This window comes from Mustela nigripes, chromosome 6 (assembly GCF_022355385.1).
Source record: "Mustela nigripes isolate SB6536 chromosome 6, MUSNIG.SB6536, whole genome shotgun sequence".
Classification (NCBI taxonomy): Eukaryota; Metazoa; Chordata; class Mammalia; order Carnivora; family Mustelidae; genus Mustela; species Mustela nigripes.
The window spans coordinates 45,926,900-45,943,022 of record NC_081562.1 but is presented as its reverse complement, the minus strand read 5'-3'; the positions used below and the strand labels follow the sequence as shown (position 1 = coordinate 45,943,022).

General features: G+C 41.7%; 1 protein-coding gene and 1 long non-coding RNA gene across 4 annotated transcripts in view; one reads left to right on the top strand and one right to left on the bottom strand.

Moving 5' to 3' along the window:
* Positions 1-1,886: 1,886 nt before the first annotated feature.
* On the bottom strand, positions 1,887-11,453 carry LOC132019417 (uncharacterized). Of its 3 annotated transcripts, none has more exons than XR_009404759.1 (5): positions 11,336-11,453; positions 8,503-8,698; positions 3,606-3,801; positions 2,318-2,398; positions 1,887-2,051 (listed from the first exon to the last, which is right to left on the bottom strand). It is a non-coding gene; the product is annotated as an uncharacterized LOC132019417 (long non-coding RNA). The 3 variants fall into 3 exon arrangements; XR_009404758.1 differs by lacking the exon at positions 11,336-11,453 and adding an exon at positions 9,942-10,289; XR_009404760.1 differs by lacking the exon at positions 11,336-11,453 and adding an exon at positions 8,894-8,976.
* The window catches only part of LGR5 (leucine rich repeat containing G protein-coupled receptor 5), a 123,342-nt gene continuing 117,570 nt past the window's right edge, over positions 10,352-16,123 (top strand). Inside the window, exon 1 of the mRNA XM_059402461.1 lies at positions 10,352-10,896. Coding sequence (XP_059258444.1) covers positions 10,685-10,896 — 212 coding nt within the window. The 5' untranslated portion in view covers positions 10,352-10,684. The remainder of the gene's footprint in view (positions 10,897-16,123) is intronic.

The window sequence follows — 16,123 nt, the reverse complement described above, 5'->3', positions numbered from 1 at the left end:
GTTTTTAATCATTGTCTGTGACTTCCTCTAGACCACTAGCTTCAAGACGCCAGATTTCTGGTCTACTCTGCATTGTATGTTCAGTGCCAAACACAGGGCCAAGCCCAGAGTAAGTTCTCAATAAATATTTATTCAACAAATAAATAATCACCCCGTTTATAGCACTCCATGCCTAGCATACTTGAGTCCATAACAGTGGTTAATAAATTCTTACTGAATTGCATTAAGAGGATAGTCTTGAGGGAGGTGGTTTTGGAATTACAAATTTATTCATTAAAACACTGAAATAATAATTGGAAGTTCATGTGTAACTTTCCTTCAGGCATGTGCTTAATTTGACATAATTTTGTTAGACCCTAGCCCTGCTTTAGTTTTCTTTACTGTTCATGCCCTAAATTATTAAATGCATTTCTTTTCAACAAAACACATGACTCAGACTTTTCTCTCCCTCAAATAAATTATTCCTTCAGGTATTCAAAATTATTAGAGGGTATACTTATATCAAACTTCCATTGATTAGTAACTAGTCTTCGTGTTGAAAAACTAGGAGTATTTAAATGTAGCTACAGACTATTATCAACCAACCAGGAACTAGCTGCTCAATAGACATGTTTCTTCTGAAAATCCTTCCTGGTTAAGTAACTGAAGAAAACCTTGTTTCAAACCACGGAGATGAACCCCGAGCAGTCCACTGACACCCACTTCATGTCAACTATGCTGTACCTTTCAACAGACACAAAATGCCCATAGTATGTGACACGGGGCCTCCCCACCATCCTGGCCACAAGCTCTCTGGACTGCCTTCCCATGCCCTCTTTTAACCGCTCCTTTTTGGTTTCTGCCAACTCCTCTTCATGACTTCTCCTCTAAGGGTTGCTAATCCTCAGATTTGTTTTTTCTTTCCCTTCCATCTGGGAAGCAGCAGAAAGTAGGGCTTAACAACAGCCTGCTTCCAGTCCAATCCCAGATCTAACACTTTCCAGCTGTGTGATCTTGGGCCTCGATTTCTTCATCTATGAAATGGGGGTTTCTATAAAGCAGGGATGTTAACAGTACCTCTCTCATTGGGTTGTTGTGAGAATTAAATGAGATAATATCTCTAAAATGCTTAGAAGAGTTCCTGACGAGTAGTTAGTGCTCAAAGAATGTTAGATATTTACCTACGGTCTCTTCCTTCATCATTTCATCAGTCTCCACCCTTATATCCATCATCTTTCATCTTTCAATATCAGTATCAACCATGACCACCTCATGAACTGAATTCCCAAACATAAGACATCTACTCCTGCCCTCTCTCTAAAGCACCAGCCTGAATACCCAACTGAGTCTTGACCCACTCAAGCTCAACACATCCAAATCTGGCCTCTACTTCTCCAGATCTGCCCATTTTCAAATAGTGCCACTTTTCTTCCAAACAGACAGCTTGGAAACGTCTCTATTTGTTGCATTCTAGTTGGTATACTGGCCCATGTGAGTGCTCAGTGAGTATATACTGAGCCAGTGGTCTATCCACCACCTTCTTCCTCTAGTGAGCCCCTCACCCGGCTGCCTGAGTAAGCCTTCTAGGAATAACTTCTTTACCACACATCTTTGATTCCTCTTGTAACCCACTCATCAAATAAGCATTTATAGAATGCCTTTGAAAACTATCTTATGGCCCAATAATATAAAAAGGATTAAGAAGTAAGACATTTTATAAGAATAAATATTAAGACAGATTACTAGGGTAATTTATGAAGCTCAGTACCATTAAAAAAAAAAAAAAAGTCGGGAGGAGGGTATAACTGTACCTTCAAAATGCATCAAATTTCAGTCACAGTGTGACCGGAAAAGCTCAAGTAAAATAAAGAACTTCAGAAAAAAAATTACCAAAAATATTTGCCACCATAATTGGTCAGGACACCGATGGGGCTCCTGAGTTTTTGGTACTTAGAGCCCTGTATCTGCTCTACCATGGGGAGAAAGCAATACAGAGAGGCTACTGCATCAAGCCTATGATCAAGAATTTATGTCTGGCTGAAATCAGAGTCCACATCAAGGAAGATTTGAACCTGCAAAGGAACATGTTACAGTCAGTACCTTTCATGATTTGGGCAACTTTTCTCAACTGCAAACTCAAAATTTGAGTTTAACTTTATACCCAAATATTTAATTTTAATTAATTATTATTTAATTTAATTATTTTAACTTAACTTTAACTTTATACTCAAAGTTAAATTTAAGATATTCTTTTCAAAGCCCGCTCCCTTTCCAGGGCTCGGAAGCATGCCTTCAGAGTCCAACAGGCCACAAATTCAATGTCAACTCTGCCACTTACCGGCCCAGTAACTTTGGAAAGTTATTTCACTTCTCTGAGCCTCATTTTCCTTATTTGTTTAAGTGGGTAGTAATATTTACCCTACAGGTTGAGAGAAACAAATGAGAAAAAAAATGTGTTTAAGTCACTTAGCACAGCACCTGGCACTAATAAAGACTCGAGAACAGTAATGATATTTTGCAGTAAATAATCACCATCTACCCAATATCCCAGGCTAGTAACCACAGAGATGTTACCACTGTTGTGTTCCCTGGAGTTACCACAATCACCAAGTTCTGCCAACTCTGCCCCAGATATATCCCACACGTCTCTGACTTCTCCAACAGTGCCCTGTGTAGATACTATCATTCTCTCTTCGCGAAGATGAAATATGACAGTGTCATTTCCACGCAGCAAGGTGCTTGGGCCCCCAGTGGTGCCAGGATCAAGCCTGAGCTTACTAAGATGGCATTTAGCACCCCCTCTCTCATAATCCCCCTGCCTTGGTGGATCTCTCCAGCCTTGCCTTATGCTAGTCTCCCAAGCCTCACATGTGTTCATCCTAAACTAGAGCCACTCTAATCATCATCTAAAGATTACATGTTGTCCCCATTCAATTCCCTAGGATATCCTTCTGCTCTTCACTTAACGAAGTCCTGGTGCCTTTGTCTATGAAGGTTTCCTCCAAGGCAGACTTAGTTGCCCCTCCTTTTTACCCCAACTGCATTTTTTTCATCCCTGGATTTCACATTGTGCATCCTGTTTTCCATGTCTGTCTTCTCAACTTAATGGTAAATTACTTGAAAGCGGGCACCATATGTATTTATCCCCCATTCCCAATGCTGGGCATCTATCCCATATGCAAGCGTTGCTTTTGATTAAATGCAATCTAATTAAAACTAGGAACGGAAGCTTTACTAAAACTGAAAACTGAGGTACGCTAAATGTAACTCAGACTGTTTCACTAGCAAATATTCCCAACCAAGGTGAACTTAAAATTCCATGATATGTTCTACTCTCATGTGAAACCACAGTAAATGTTCAAAATACTCATGTCATTAGCAAAAGAAAAAAAAAAAGGTGAAAGACCTATTTGCCACTTTCTATCCTACCATCTCTATAGAGTTGAATAGACTTTCTTAAGGAGGAAATTCTTAAGAATTCAGAAACTCTCACTTTCCAATCATGGAAGGTCCTTTATTGTTCCCATACATTAAATGCTTACTGCATACAAAGCCCTGTACTGAATTAGCCCCCATTCTACTAACAATTCCACAAACTTCGTAGATTTTTTTTTTTTTGTCCTCACCTTGCAGAAGAAACTGGGCCTCAAGATAAACTTCTCCAAGTCCCACAGGTTGTAAATGACAAAGCAGAGATTTGAACACTGGTCTCTGAGAATCCAAAACCCACACTGCCCTTCTCGTAGGTGACCCAACCAAGAACCCACTCCCAGCAATCCTGGCCGGAAGTTAGGGAGAAAACAGGAGTGGGAAAAACAGGGACTGTAAACAAAAGAGAGTGAAGGTTAGTAAGGAAATGAAGGGGATCATCCTCTAGAAAATACATATTTCTTGAAAGTGCAGTGAGATTTCTTTCTGCCAAGTACCAGCCTAAAATCTATGCAAAAGAAGAAAAATCTATGAAACTTAAAATCAAAATGTTAGTCCTAGTTAAAGAAAAATTAAATCCACAAACCTAACAACACTCAACAAAAGGTTTCTGTAAATTTTAATTGCAGCAATCTGGACAATGTTTTATTATGACTCATTTAGTTGAACCACAATGTTTGTGCAATATATTTTGCCCTGCTTTATGAGATTGTAATTGCAGTGAAATGCTACTATGCATACTCAATTAAAATACACCAGACTTATCAAAATAAAGCATTTTGGGGAAACAGCATGCTCTGTATTTATTTTACTTTATAAATCCTGCAAATCCATAAATTTGTTCTTCTAGGTAAGTTCTACAATTTCTTCTCTTTTTTACTCTTTCTTTTTTTTTTTGTTTAAGATTTTATTTATTTATTTGACAGAGAGAGAGGGAACACAAGCAGGGGGAGTGGGAAAGGGAGAAGCTGGCTTCCCATCAAGCAGGGAGCCCAACGTGGGCCTCGAACCCAGGACCCTGGGATCATGACCTGAGCCGAAGGCAGACGCTCAATGACTGAGACACCCAGGCACCCTCTTTTTACTATTTCTGCCTAACATCTCAGTTTTTGTTTTTCTGAAATATACTTACCCATTCCATTCTGAAATATACTTATTCTCCAGTGTTTGAGAGAGCTAACTCCTAGTGTATAGAATATTTTCTCCTAGGCATTTCCCAAATATGTGCCCAGAGCAGAGACACGAGGTTCTGCCCTGTACTCTGCAAGGGGCAACTTGTTCAGTGAGGGCCATTCACTCACCTGAGCCACTTCTTTTCTCCTCTGAGTCTCGCTCTTAATGGTACAGGTTGTCACACTGTCTTTTTTTTTTTTTTTCCTGTCATTCTTTTCTGTCTTTCTTTTTCCTCTGAAAATTGTTTATAAAATAAATACTCCATATATATATATATATATATATATATATATATATATATATATATATATAGGTCCATAATCCCTTTGCCAAAAACGTCAGGGTCACAGATGTTGCCAAATGCAGGATTTTGGAAGATTTAAAAACTAAACCCCATATACTACATAAAACTCCCAGTGGAAACTGGGCTCGTGCCCTGCAATCAAGGACTCCAATATTTCTGTGGCAAAGTGAGGGAAGAGTAACAGGAAATGTAAGAAAGACAGACTTGCATCTATTCCGTTCAGATCGTGCCACCAAATTTGTTTCAGAGAACCTTTCCATTTGCAGAGCTCTTAGGATGTCAGAATTGCAGATCAGGGGCTGTAGATCTGTGTATACTCTAGCAACAGGTCTTGGAGGAAGCAGTTTTGGGACTAGGAGCCTGTTAGCACCTCATCATTTTGTAGTAAGGTCTATATTCTGTCTGAGCCCTGCCTTTTAAATACAAGCATGTGGACACGGTAGATGGTTAAAAATCTGAAATGTATACTTCTAAAAAGACCAGTAAAGGATCCATCATATTGGGCATATGGAAGAGTTTGTCTGGATACTAAGGTAGTATTTGGCAGAATTAAATAAATGCGTGAATAAGCAGTAAGATTATTTAATTTGCAGGATTTTATTATATTTTTCTCATTTGTTTTACTCTTAGTTTGAAAAGAAAATCTCCCCCTGGTTCACATGTGAGTGTGGTTGGACATATGTTCTCAGGAAGCCTGCCACATACCAGTAGAACCATGTTCATTATCATACATGAAATAAGACAAGAGGATCAAAATGAACTAAAGAACTGATAATATCATATAGCACTGTCCTTTCTTTTAGCATGTTGTGAACATGTGGATATATTTAAAGGTCTCCTTTACGTTGGATAATATCAAAGACAGATCCAATTGACTTTATGTAACAGGCTATTTCAAAGTACTGAACTAGCTGAACTAATGCTTTCTTGCAAAATAAATAATTCGGAAAGAAAATAGATCTTTATTCGTAAATCCTCCTCCCTTCTCAATTAATTAGATTTTGTTGCTGAAAGGAAGTTAAGAAATTCAGCATAAGCCTGATTATATCATGAATGTAAAATGAGCAGGGCAAATAATGGGCTCTATACTCTTTCAAACAAGTTAAATAAGTCCATAATAGCCCACCAGTTGTGTAAACACTATTTCACTATACTTGTAAAAGAAATATTGACTTACCTGTTAACTAAAATTATCCTGGCATGCTTCAGCTAAGCTTATTAGTAATTCTTGTGGTGTACATGAATGTTTTTAGTTGTGGACTTTTATCAAAGATTAAAGAATTAGGAAATCATCCATTTAGCAAACTCAGAAAGCAGACACATACCAGATTGCGCTTTACCAGAATCGATTTTAGGAACTTGGAATCAAAGACTCTGAGAAGCAATAAGTGATTTAAATTCTGGCATGAGAGCTTCCATTACATACCAGCTCGTTAACACTGACATACCTTCCAAAGTCATAAATAAGAACATTTCACCCCCACAAAATACTGAATGAATCTGTTTTAGACTCTCTATTACAAGTAAAGGTACTGTTGTTTGCTTTGACATCTCACTAGTATGTGTTCCTGTGAGTTATCAAGAGAAAACAGAAATGTATATATTTAAGAGGAAAAAGCTTGAATATATACTTGCCGCTACTCTTCACGTAACAAGCCACCATTCTCTGTTCCAGCTGGCTCCACTGCAATCCAAAAGACTATACTTTTCCTTAAAAAAAAATATGTGATGGGGTCCCTGGCTGGCTAAGTCAGCAGAACATGCCAACTCTTGATCTTGGGGTTGTAAGTTCAAGGTCCACACAATATAGAAATTACTTAAAAATAAAATCTTTAAAAAATAAAAATTTTAAAAAATATGTGAATTTCTTTCTCAATGAAATGACAGTAACCCCAAGATCTTATCCAGCTTAAGAGTCTGTGTGTGTGTGTGTGTGTGTGTGTGTGTGTGTGTGTGTGTTTGAGGGTGGGGAGTGGTAGTGTTTAGAATTCTCAAGGGATTTGGAAAAGAACTTAAAGTCAAATGACTCAAGTCAGAATTTTAGCTCTATCACCGACTTGTTGGTCTCCATTAGGAAAACCGCTTGCATTTCCTATCCTTAAAACATGTAAGAATAATATCTATCTCATAAAGTTGTTAAAAGGACCCGGTGAGGATATGAATGTATAAAGGCTGAGTCAATGCTGATGGTCATTATAATGCAATTTGAGAACCTGATCTTACAAATTAAATGATACTTGCCACAAAACAGACTACTGTCAGTGTCAGTGTCCTTACTGGAAATTTTTTTTTTTTTTTAGTGTGCAAGGAATCTGATGTGCTGTATTCTCATTTTTACTAGCTCTGCTAAAGTAACAAACATACATGCATTCAGGCAATAAAATTATAATTAGCCAACTCATTCCTATTTTCAATTTATATGATTTTTCTATCTTGTAAGGTCTACAAGATCTTGGGGATTCATCAGGTCACGCTTAAATATCCACACTTCTTGTGCCTTCAGGTTTTTAACTGAGCATTCTTGCTTGTAAGTGATCACAAACAAATCCCCACTCACCACCTCAAACAAAACAAAATTCATTAGTTCACCAATTTAGAGGTGATGAGTAGAAAAACTCTTAGATCCAGGTGTTTTAAAAGATGACCCTAGGATTTTGCTTCTTCCTTTACTAATGCTGATAAAGTCCAAGGAGTTTTCTCTACGGCAGAATAACAGTGCGCCTGACTCTAATTTTCCTTGTCCTTACAATTCAAGAAGCCAGAGGAGATCTTCTCACTGTAGAGTCTTTGATGATCTCCCAGATTCAGATTGTTTTGCTTGGGTCATATACCTGCCCAGGGGCAGAGAGGTAGAGCCATGCAGTAGAGAGCCCCATCAGAATCACTTAAAGGTTCCCAAGAAGTGTGGAGTGTTCCTACCAAGAGGAGAGAGGAGAAACGTTGGCAGGAAGATAGACAGGTAGATAGATAGATGATAGATAGATAGATAGATAGATAGATAACAGATGCTCACTATACCTGGCTTCATTGAGTACAGCTGTCTTCCCCCATTTTATTGAATCAGAAATCCCTCTACTCTCCATGAATTTATTAACAAGCTTTAATTCCTGAAGAGGAAAGGCACTAACATAGGATGAAAATCTACTCTGCTCTAGGCCAAGCTGGAGACATTTTCACATTTAGAACAACTTAGGTGAATGATTACCCCCCACCCTTTTTACAGTGAGGGTAACTGAGACAGGTGGGCTCATTCTGTGCCTCTGATCAAATAACCTGAGACCAGCAGAACCTACATTCAAATCTGGTTCTGCCTGATTCATTCCACAGCTAGAGTGTTATGCTCTTTTCAACAACCCTGAAGTCAAGAAAGTATTGCCAAAAGTTTCTAGGCAGACGCTGGACACAACCATATTTGGATGCCTGTGTTGATAAATCGATCAGTCAGTAAATATTTGTTAGGTTTGGGGTCAATACCAGGAGCTTCAGTCCTACAGGTAAAGATAAGACAAATGGCCTACTCCCTGCCTCCAAAGTTGTCCCAATAAGGTTGGCAAAACAAAACAAATACGCTTTCAAGTAAAACTTCACAACTAAATTTTGTGGTATTTACAACATACCGTTCGGTGAGATTCATCTTCTGGGGGAGTCTCCTTTAGACTGCAAGCTCCACGCAGAGAGCTAACTTGCCCCTCGGGTCACTGCTGCTTTGTGATCCTCGTTCTACAAATATTAGTCGCTTGATGATGAAGGCAGACTGCGGTCACGGGAGGTTTCGTAAAAAGAATAAATCTTGAGTTGCACTTACAAAGTTATCTGGGGAAAGAAAAAAGGTGGGAAGGGAAATAGGCAATTTGTAGGCATTCTCTACATGTGGAAGCAATGGCTGGGAGAAACAGTCATGTAGAAATGAACAAAGTGACTGTAGGGGATGTGATGTGCGTAGGGATAAGTGAAGAACAGTCCAGAACCGGGCACTGCCCTCCTGTCCAGAAACCAGGCTTAACTCACAGTTTTCAGCAGCCACTGTCAAATTTTCCGGTATCTCTGGGCCACAGCTCCTTTATTTGGTCAATGAGGAGGATGGAGTTTCTAATTCTCAGCCACTGCACTCCTCCATCTGATCCAGAGAATCACAAACTTGCAAATGATGGGATTCACCCAAGAAAAGGACATGATCAGAATACTGATTCAGGTCCAGGTACCTGTATTAACCATAAAAGCTCCACAGGTGATCAGCCAGGTGCGGGGATCACTCCTTCCATGAAGGGGGCAAGTATACCTAACAAAAAGGAAAAAGAACTTCCCAACTGTAAAATTCTGAAGTTTGTACAGGGAATTCGGTGGGAACGGCCGAGTGGAAGAAGACTAAGAGAGGCCTCGAGAGCCAAAAGTGTTCTCCACCTTCATAAAACAAGGAGGCATTGTGCCCCCAGAGAGAAAATTGTGCATTTTTGTGAGTTGATGTGACAGGCTTGGGCTGTCATCTCCTTAAGATACTCTCTCAGGGCCTGGAGACTTTGATTTGTTCCCACTGAGGCCTTCTCTCCAAGAAAGCCCCAAGTCCTTCTTTCTTCCCCAGTTTCACCGTAGGGCACTTGCTGAAGCGCGTGAGAAGACACATTCTGCCCTGGTACTCCGCAACAGTTTTCCCAGAACCCGGCGCCTGCCGCCTGGGCACTGGGGGAGGGGAGCGGGGTTGGAGAGGGGGGACACTGCAGTTACAGAACCCTGGGGGCACTTGGCAAGAAAAGGCCCCTCCCTGAACAAAAGCAAATGGCCATCTGTCTGTCTGTCTGTCTGGCATTGTTCTACTTAAGGTGACTTTCCAGGAGATCCTGAAACACTTAAAAAAAAAAAAAATAGCCATTTCGTCTTCTCGCGCCAAGAGTTAGGAAGGCAGAATTGCAGTACTTGCTCACGAGCCGTATTTACTTAGCCATTAACCAGGCACTTTGATTTTAGGGCAAAAGCGAGCTAGACAGTGTGCTGTGAGGTAAGGATCAAAAAGGCCACCCATCGTTCGCCTGGGAATACCTGTTTATACCTGTTTCCTTACCTAATAACTTTAACTATTTTTCTGGACTGAATTTTAGTCTTTTTTTTTTTTTTTTCCTCCTCCAAATCACTCCATGTATTCCATCCGTTATTTGAAGTGGGCTTGGAGGAAGCGTGCTGCATCCTTCGGTCCCTGCGCAGCTGTGTGTGTCCCTCAGACGGGTCCCCTTCGGCTCTCGGATCTGGGTCGCCACAACGCAGAGGGGAAGGGGGGGGGTGCCGCAGCCCTCACACGGTGCTGAGCGCCGGAATCCGCCCCGCGGCCACCAAGCCCGAGCGCCGAGAACTTGCCTGCACCTCTCGCCGCCAGCCGCCTCCCAGCCGGCGCTCGGGAAAGGAGGGAGGGGGCGGGAGGAGGGAAAGCGCGGCTGGGCGCGGTGGGGGGGGGGGGGGGGGGGGGGTTGCCTGGGAAGCCGGGCTGCGCTGACGTCACTGGGCGCGCAATTCGGGCTGGAGCGCTTTAAAAAACAAGCGTGCGAGCGGAGATGCTGCTCCACACCGAGCAGGCGGCCTGCAGCAGCAACGCTCTCTGCCCCTGCGGCGGCTGCAGCCAGGGCCGCTCCGGAGGCCCGCGTGGCGGCAGCGGGCACGGCCGGGACCCGCGGCGCTTCCCCTCGGCGCCCCCGCCGTGGGGCAGGAGCCCAGTGCCCGGCGCTGCAGGCGCGCGCTAAGCGGCAGAGGCCCGCGGCAACCCGGACGCTGCCCTCCGACCGCGGCTCGCTCCCGGCCCCCTCCCCGGGCACCATGGACACCTCCCGGGTCGGCGTGCTCCTGTCCTTGCCGGTCCTGTTGCAGCTGGCGGCCGTGGGCGGTTCGCCCAGGCCCGGCGCGCTGCTGCGGGGGTGCCCCGCGCACTGTCAGTGCGAGCCCGACGGCAGGATGCTGCTCAGGGTGGACTGCTCAGACCTGGGGCTCTCGGAGCTGCCATCCAACCTCAGCGTCTTCACCTCCTACCTGTAAGTGCGCCCCGCTCCGCTCCGGGAAGGGGACAGATCGGGGGAGAGCAGCCTGGGGGGACTGGAAGGGACCGGGCGAGTTTGCGGAGGGCATCTTGGACAGACGTGTTTAGGCCCCCGGGGAAATGCACGTGTCTCGGGGGGAGCACGGGCGCACTTTCGGTGCTCGCAGAGAAACGGCTTCAAGTGCAAGCCCCAGAAAGCGCTCGTGCGTCGCAGCTTCCCGATGCAGCTCTAGGCAGGTCGCAGGGCTCCCGGTGTAGGCATCAGCTTGCAGCGCAGGCATGTGCGCCCCTGAGCCTGGAACGTAAGGGCGGGCGGCCCAATTGATCCCTGCTGCAACCTCCCCTCCGCGTCCAGACGCGTTCCACGAAGATACGGGCTGTCAAACGTTTCCCCAAAGGAGAACTCCAACTTGCTCAGCCCCGAAGGAACTTACTTTGCATCCCTTGCAGGGACGTGTGATGTAACCTTTTTCTTTTCTTCTTTCTTCCTTTTTTTTTTTTTTTTTTCTTTTAATGAAGTGATTAAAATGTGGCAACCACAAACCCTGATTAGAGCTGCCAGAAAGTTATCTTTACCTTTGGCTGCCCGAGCCGCCCTTTGAAGTGCCCGCGGCCACGGTGTAATCTTTAACCATCTCCTCCTCCCGGGGAGGAAAAGGGAAGTGGGCTGAAGGCGGCGGGCGAGTAAACAACAGCGCCGACAACCCAGGGGAGACCCAAAGCTCTGTCATCCCTCGGGGATCCTCCCCCTTTTCACCCCCACCGCAGCCTCCAAAGACCCCCAAAGCCCCAACCGCGAAGACCAGGCAGGGGTTCGTTTCGTAATTTTGTCTCTGGAAAACTGAGACCCGAAGGATGATAACAGGTGTTGGGTGGATGAGGTGACCCAGGAGGAACCCAATTCTCGGGAACCAAGGCGACTACTTCCCCCAAACCCATGGAATGTCTGCGGCTCGGTTCCTTCGGGCAGAGGGAGACTAGGGTCAGAGCCACTCTGAAAAAGGGGTCGCGAGGTGGTCACAAGGAGACCCGTTAAAGTTTTAATTCGAGTCACCGCAGTGAGCCCACCCCAAGCCCACGCCATGCCAGTTTCGGCTTCTCTGATGTACCTTGGCAGGAGGGAGTTGGGATGTTTGTGTGAACTGGTTCTTTCCTCTGTTTAGTTGTTTTCTGGAGAAAAGAAACATGAAGAGGCGTGCATAAGGCCTTCCACTAGAAAGTGATTCTTTTTCTGCGGACAGCATGAGAAAGAAAAAAATTTATTTGCTTTAATATTTGCGTTGAAAAGAGGGCACGATCCTGCTAGATTTTAGTGTTAGCAGATGGCAGTCTCCTTCTCATCTACCATAAAACTATTTGGCGTGCTTTTTTCTTTACTTGAAAAAATTATAAAATTGTGTATTTCCCCACCAGGTTTTCCTCCAATTGCACTCATTGCAGGTGGTAGTGATACGTTTACAGTGGTGGAAATGACCATTCTCTAAGAATTCACATTTCTTCCTCCTCAACAGCAGTCTGTTGTACTACAAAGTGAAATGCTCATCCCCAGCCTCTGGTTTAAACGCTAAACTCATTGTTTCAAGAATCATAGGGTCTTCTGTATAGTGAGTTTTTGAGAGCAGTTTGGCAACTGCGCTCAAGAGCCTGGAACTATTCTGCCCCATTGCCCTGAAGAAATTGATTAGTTATAAGGGAGGTGTGCAGTCCCCCCAAACACGGATGGATTGCAATCATACACGTGTCATAAGAATACAGAAAATAAATTTGAGTGGTGTCAGGATGCTTTTTTTCCTCCCACTTGAAAGAGTGAACATTTGTTAGGCTTCTGTTACTAAAAGTTGGCATCATATGCTGTTTCAGATGATTTCCCACATACCTCAAATGCATCTAACTGTGTCCTCAGTAGGTGAGGAGATCTTCCTGCCACCATTCCTTATCTATCTATCATTATAGATAACTCCTTGGAGTTAAGATAGTGTTGGGAAGTTAATTGTCATCTCTTTCTCGTGCGGTTTGATGACAGCCTGTACTCCGGCCTAATGGGAAATTCTCTCAGTGTGCTATAAAATATTAATCTCAAAGTGTCTGAAAAGTGTCCCAGTGAAAGTTAAAAACTTGTTTCTCGCTACTAACATGTCAGGCACCATCAGTGCTAAATGTAGAAATCAGTCCTGAAGTAAATAACCAAACCCATGTTCCTCATAAGGTGTGGTTTCAGAATTTAATCTCCTTATAGAGTACAAAATGTCAGGAGCCACCGGATGCCCTTTCTGGGAGGGGGATGGGGCGGTGGGTAAGAGGCTTGGAGAGTTTTGGGTTTTGTCTTCCCAACCACAGGAACTCTGTGTAGACATTAAGGGCAGATGGTGCCCTCTTTTGGTTACACCTAGAATTATCTGACCATTTCTGCCTTAGCTTGTATGCTCCTAACCTGAAAGAGAAATTTTTATTTACTCATAATCAAATAAATAAGCATGGATTGGTTTCCTTAGTTTAAAAAATAACTTCCCTTTGCTCTTGAAAGAGACCATGAAGTTATAGCCGGGTACCGCTGGGGCCACACCGTCATTAAGCTTTGGCGAGAACATCAAACCGTGCCCAGGGTTGATGTGGGTAAAAAAACAGACTGCTATCTTTAATTGTTTGTCGTAGGTGATCACCATTTATTTGAGTCAAAATATTATCTCTTAATCTTCCTTCCCTCCCCACAGAAGAATAAGCGTTTAATTTTCTTCAAACAGATTGATGATGGCAAGTTGCAGCTGGATACACTTGGCAAACGGATTTGCCATCATCTGATAGCTGGCTAGCCAGACTCGTAGGTAAAGAAAGTTTCCTGAGCCTCTTCATAGAAAGTAAGAGCTATTTATGTGCAGTTTTGTAATCTTTGTTCCCCCAGAAAAGCACCATCTTAAGCCAGTCTAAACATTAATACTGATTCTCTTTTCTTACTGAACTGCATTCCCCGGTAGATCTGTATTTGGACCACTATACATGGTGGAAACACTGGAAAATCTCAATCTTAATCTTCTCTTTCTCTCTCTCTCTCTCCCCCAGTCATTTTGGGCTCTGATTTCACAAAATAGTAAATAGGCTAATAAAGCTCCCTCTGCATTAAAGTAAGGGAGACACTAAGGTTGAGACCTAAAAGCAAGCAACAACTAGTTACAGTGTTCAATACATTTCAATCTGTCAGAAATAAGCAGATGATCTTATTATGAGTAAATTATTTTAATGCATGAAACATGGACATTTTTTGCTAATTGGGTTTCAAAAATAATTTCCCCTATGCTACTTAGATGTGTCTTTCCCCCAGTTAGTGTGGCATCCAGACAGAAAACTAAATCCTTATGAACATCCTAATATAGTTTCAGTATAGAAAATATACTTTTGTTTATTGATCTAGAACAGCCACTTTATTTTTAAATGAACGCTGAGTTTTTCCCTGCTGTTGCTTAAAGACACGAATATTTTATCCACAAGCAAATTCATGTCACATGAACCAAAGGAACGGGGAGAATGAATTTTTTAAAAAATTTTTGTGTAGCTTGCTTACTTTTCCATATGCAACTTTATAACAAAATTTAATTTTACACATAGTTAGCAAAACTGGTATTAATAAAAACTGATCAAAACCCCCAATTATAACCAATTAAGTATGGCCCTGGTGTCATGCATATGTTTTAAGCATTTAAGATGCAGTTTCAAAATTAAAGAATATTTTTAGAATCTTCTTTGAAATGGTTTAATATATTTCTGCTTCCCTGCAAGCAAAGAAAAGTATTTTAAATCAAAGAAAATGTTTGTAGTTTAGAAATGGTTACAAAAGGCTTTAGTTCTTATAACAGTCTTAAAATTTAGATCGATTGCAGAATTTATGCAGTTTGCTCTACAGACTGCTTTCAAAATTCGTTGAAAATAGAAAGATGTCAGTGACTTTCCTTCATTTTAAAGAAGCTCTTTCTTTTTCTCCAGGATTCCCAGCGTTGTTTACGTAGTGTTTTTGTTAATGGGGGCAATTACTGAAACTCATTGACTAAATTATTCCGAGTGATATTTTTTTTTTAAAGCAGTGGTTCTGATTCAATTTTATGATGTAGATTTAAGATAAATATTTTACTGAATATGATCAATATGTGTATGACAGTTTGTGTGACGAGAATGAAGTTTTACATAAAAGAAATATGATCTTCAATCAGATCTTCAATCTTTTTTTGTCCTTACGCGTTTTCTTCAAAGTAAAGGAGTTCTGATAGCAATCACAAACGAATTAGAAAATTGGAATTAAAAAGAAGAACCTTTGTAGTTAAATGAAATGTGTTTTGATAATGGAACCATTCCCAATTAGATGTGTTTGAAGTTCAAAAACACTAAGCTGGTCTATGATTTCTCGAAATTAAGTTTTTTAACTGAACTATTTGATTTTTTTAATTTCCAAGGCATCTGTCAAAGGCATAGAAATAGTATCCATGTAAGCAATTAACTCCAAAAAGCTGTCATATAATAAACATTGCAGAATATTTGTAGTTTTATAACTGATACCTAATAACTACTGACCTTAGTAAAACACTTTTTATATTTTTTCTATAAAATTCATACATTTAAGTCATTTTAGCTATGAACTGAAGTATGTTTCCAATTAATCCAAATCACATGCCATAAGATAGAAATGGAAAACAGTAGTGAGCTCTGCATTGAGCAGTTCTGTGGAGTAATTTTTTGTTTTTGTTCAGTTACTTATATAAATTTAGAATAATGCTAAATGGTACATTTCCTCGTAAACACTCCACAAGTGGATATTTCTGGCAAATTAAATTCTTCATGAGAAGGCAAATTCTTTCCTATGAGATTCAACCTCTTCACTCCTGTTGCAATGTTTTCCTTTATATAGTCTCACTTTATAGCACAAAGATGAATCAGACTTTCATCAGAACCACAACTGATATATTACATACCAAAGAAAACAAGCTGATCATCTAGTCCTGCCGCTATTTTTGATGTCTCTTAGCAGAATTTCATTTGTTAAATGGATCCACGAGTTCTAACCTCCTGCAACTTTTTTATTCCCGTATCTGTCAGCTTCAATCCACATTTTTATTCACTTGTTATAGACGCCAACTACAACACTCCGTCTCACCCAGGGAACAACTTTTTCTATGGGAAAAGGAGATATTTCATCGACGGTAGTGTGGATTTTTTTCATAAAATTTTTCATAATTCAA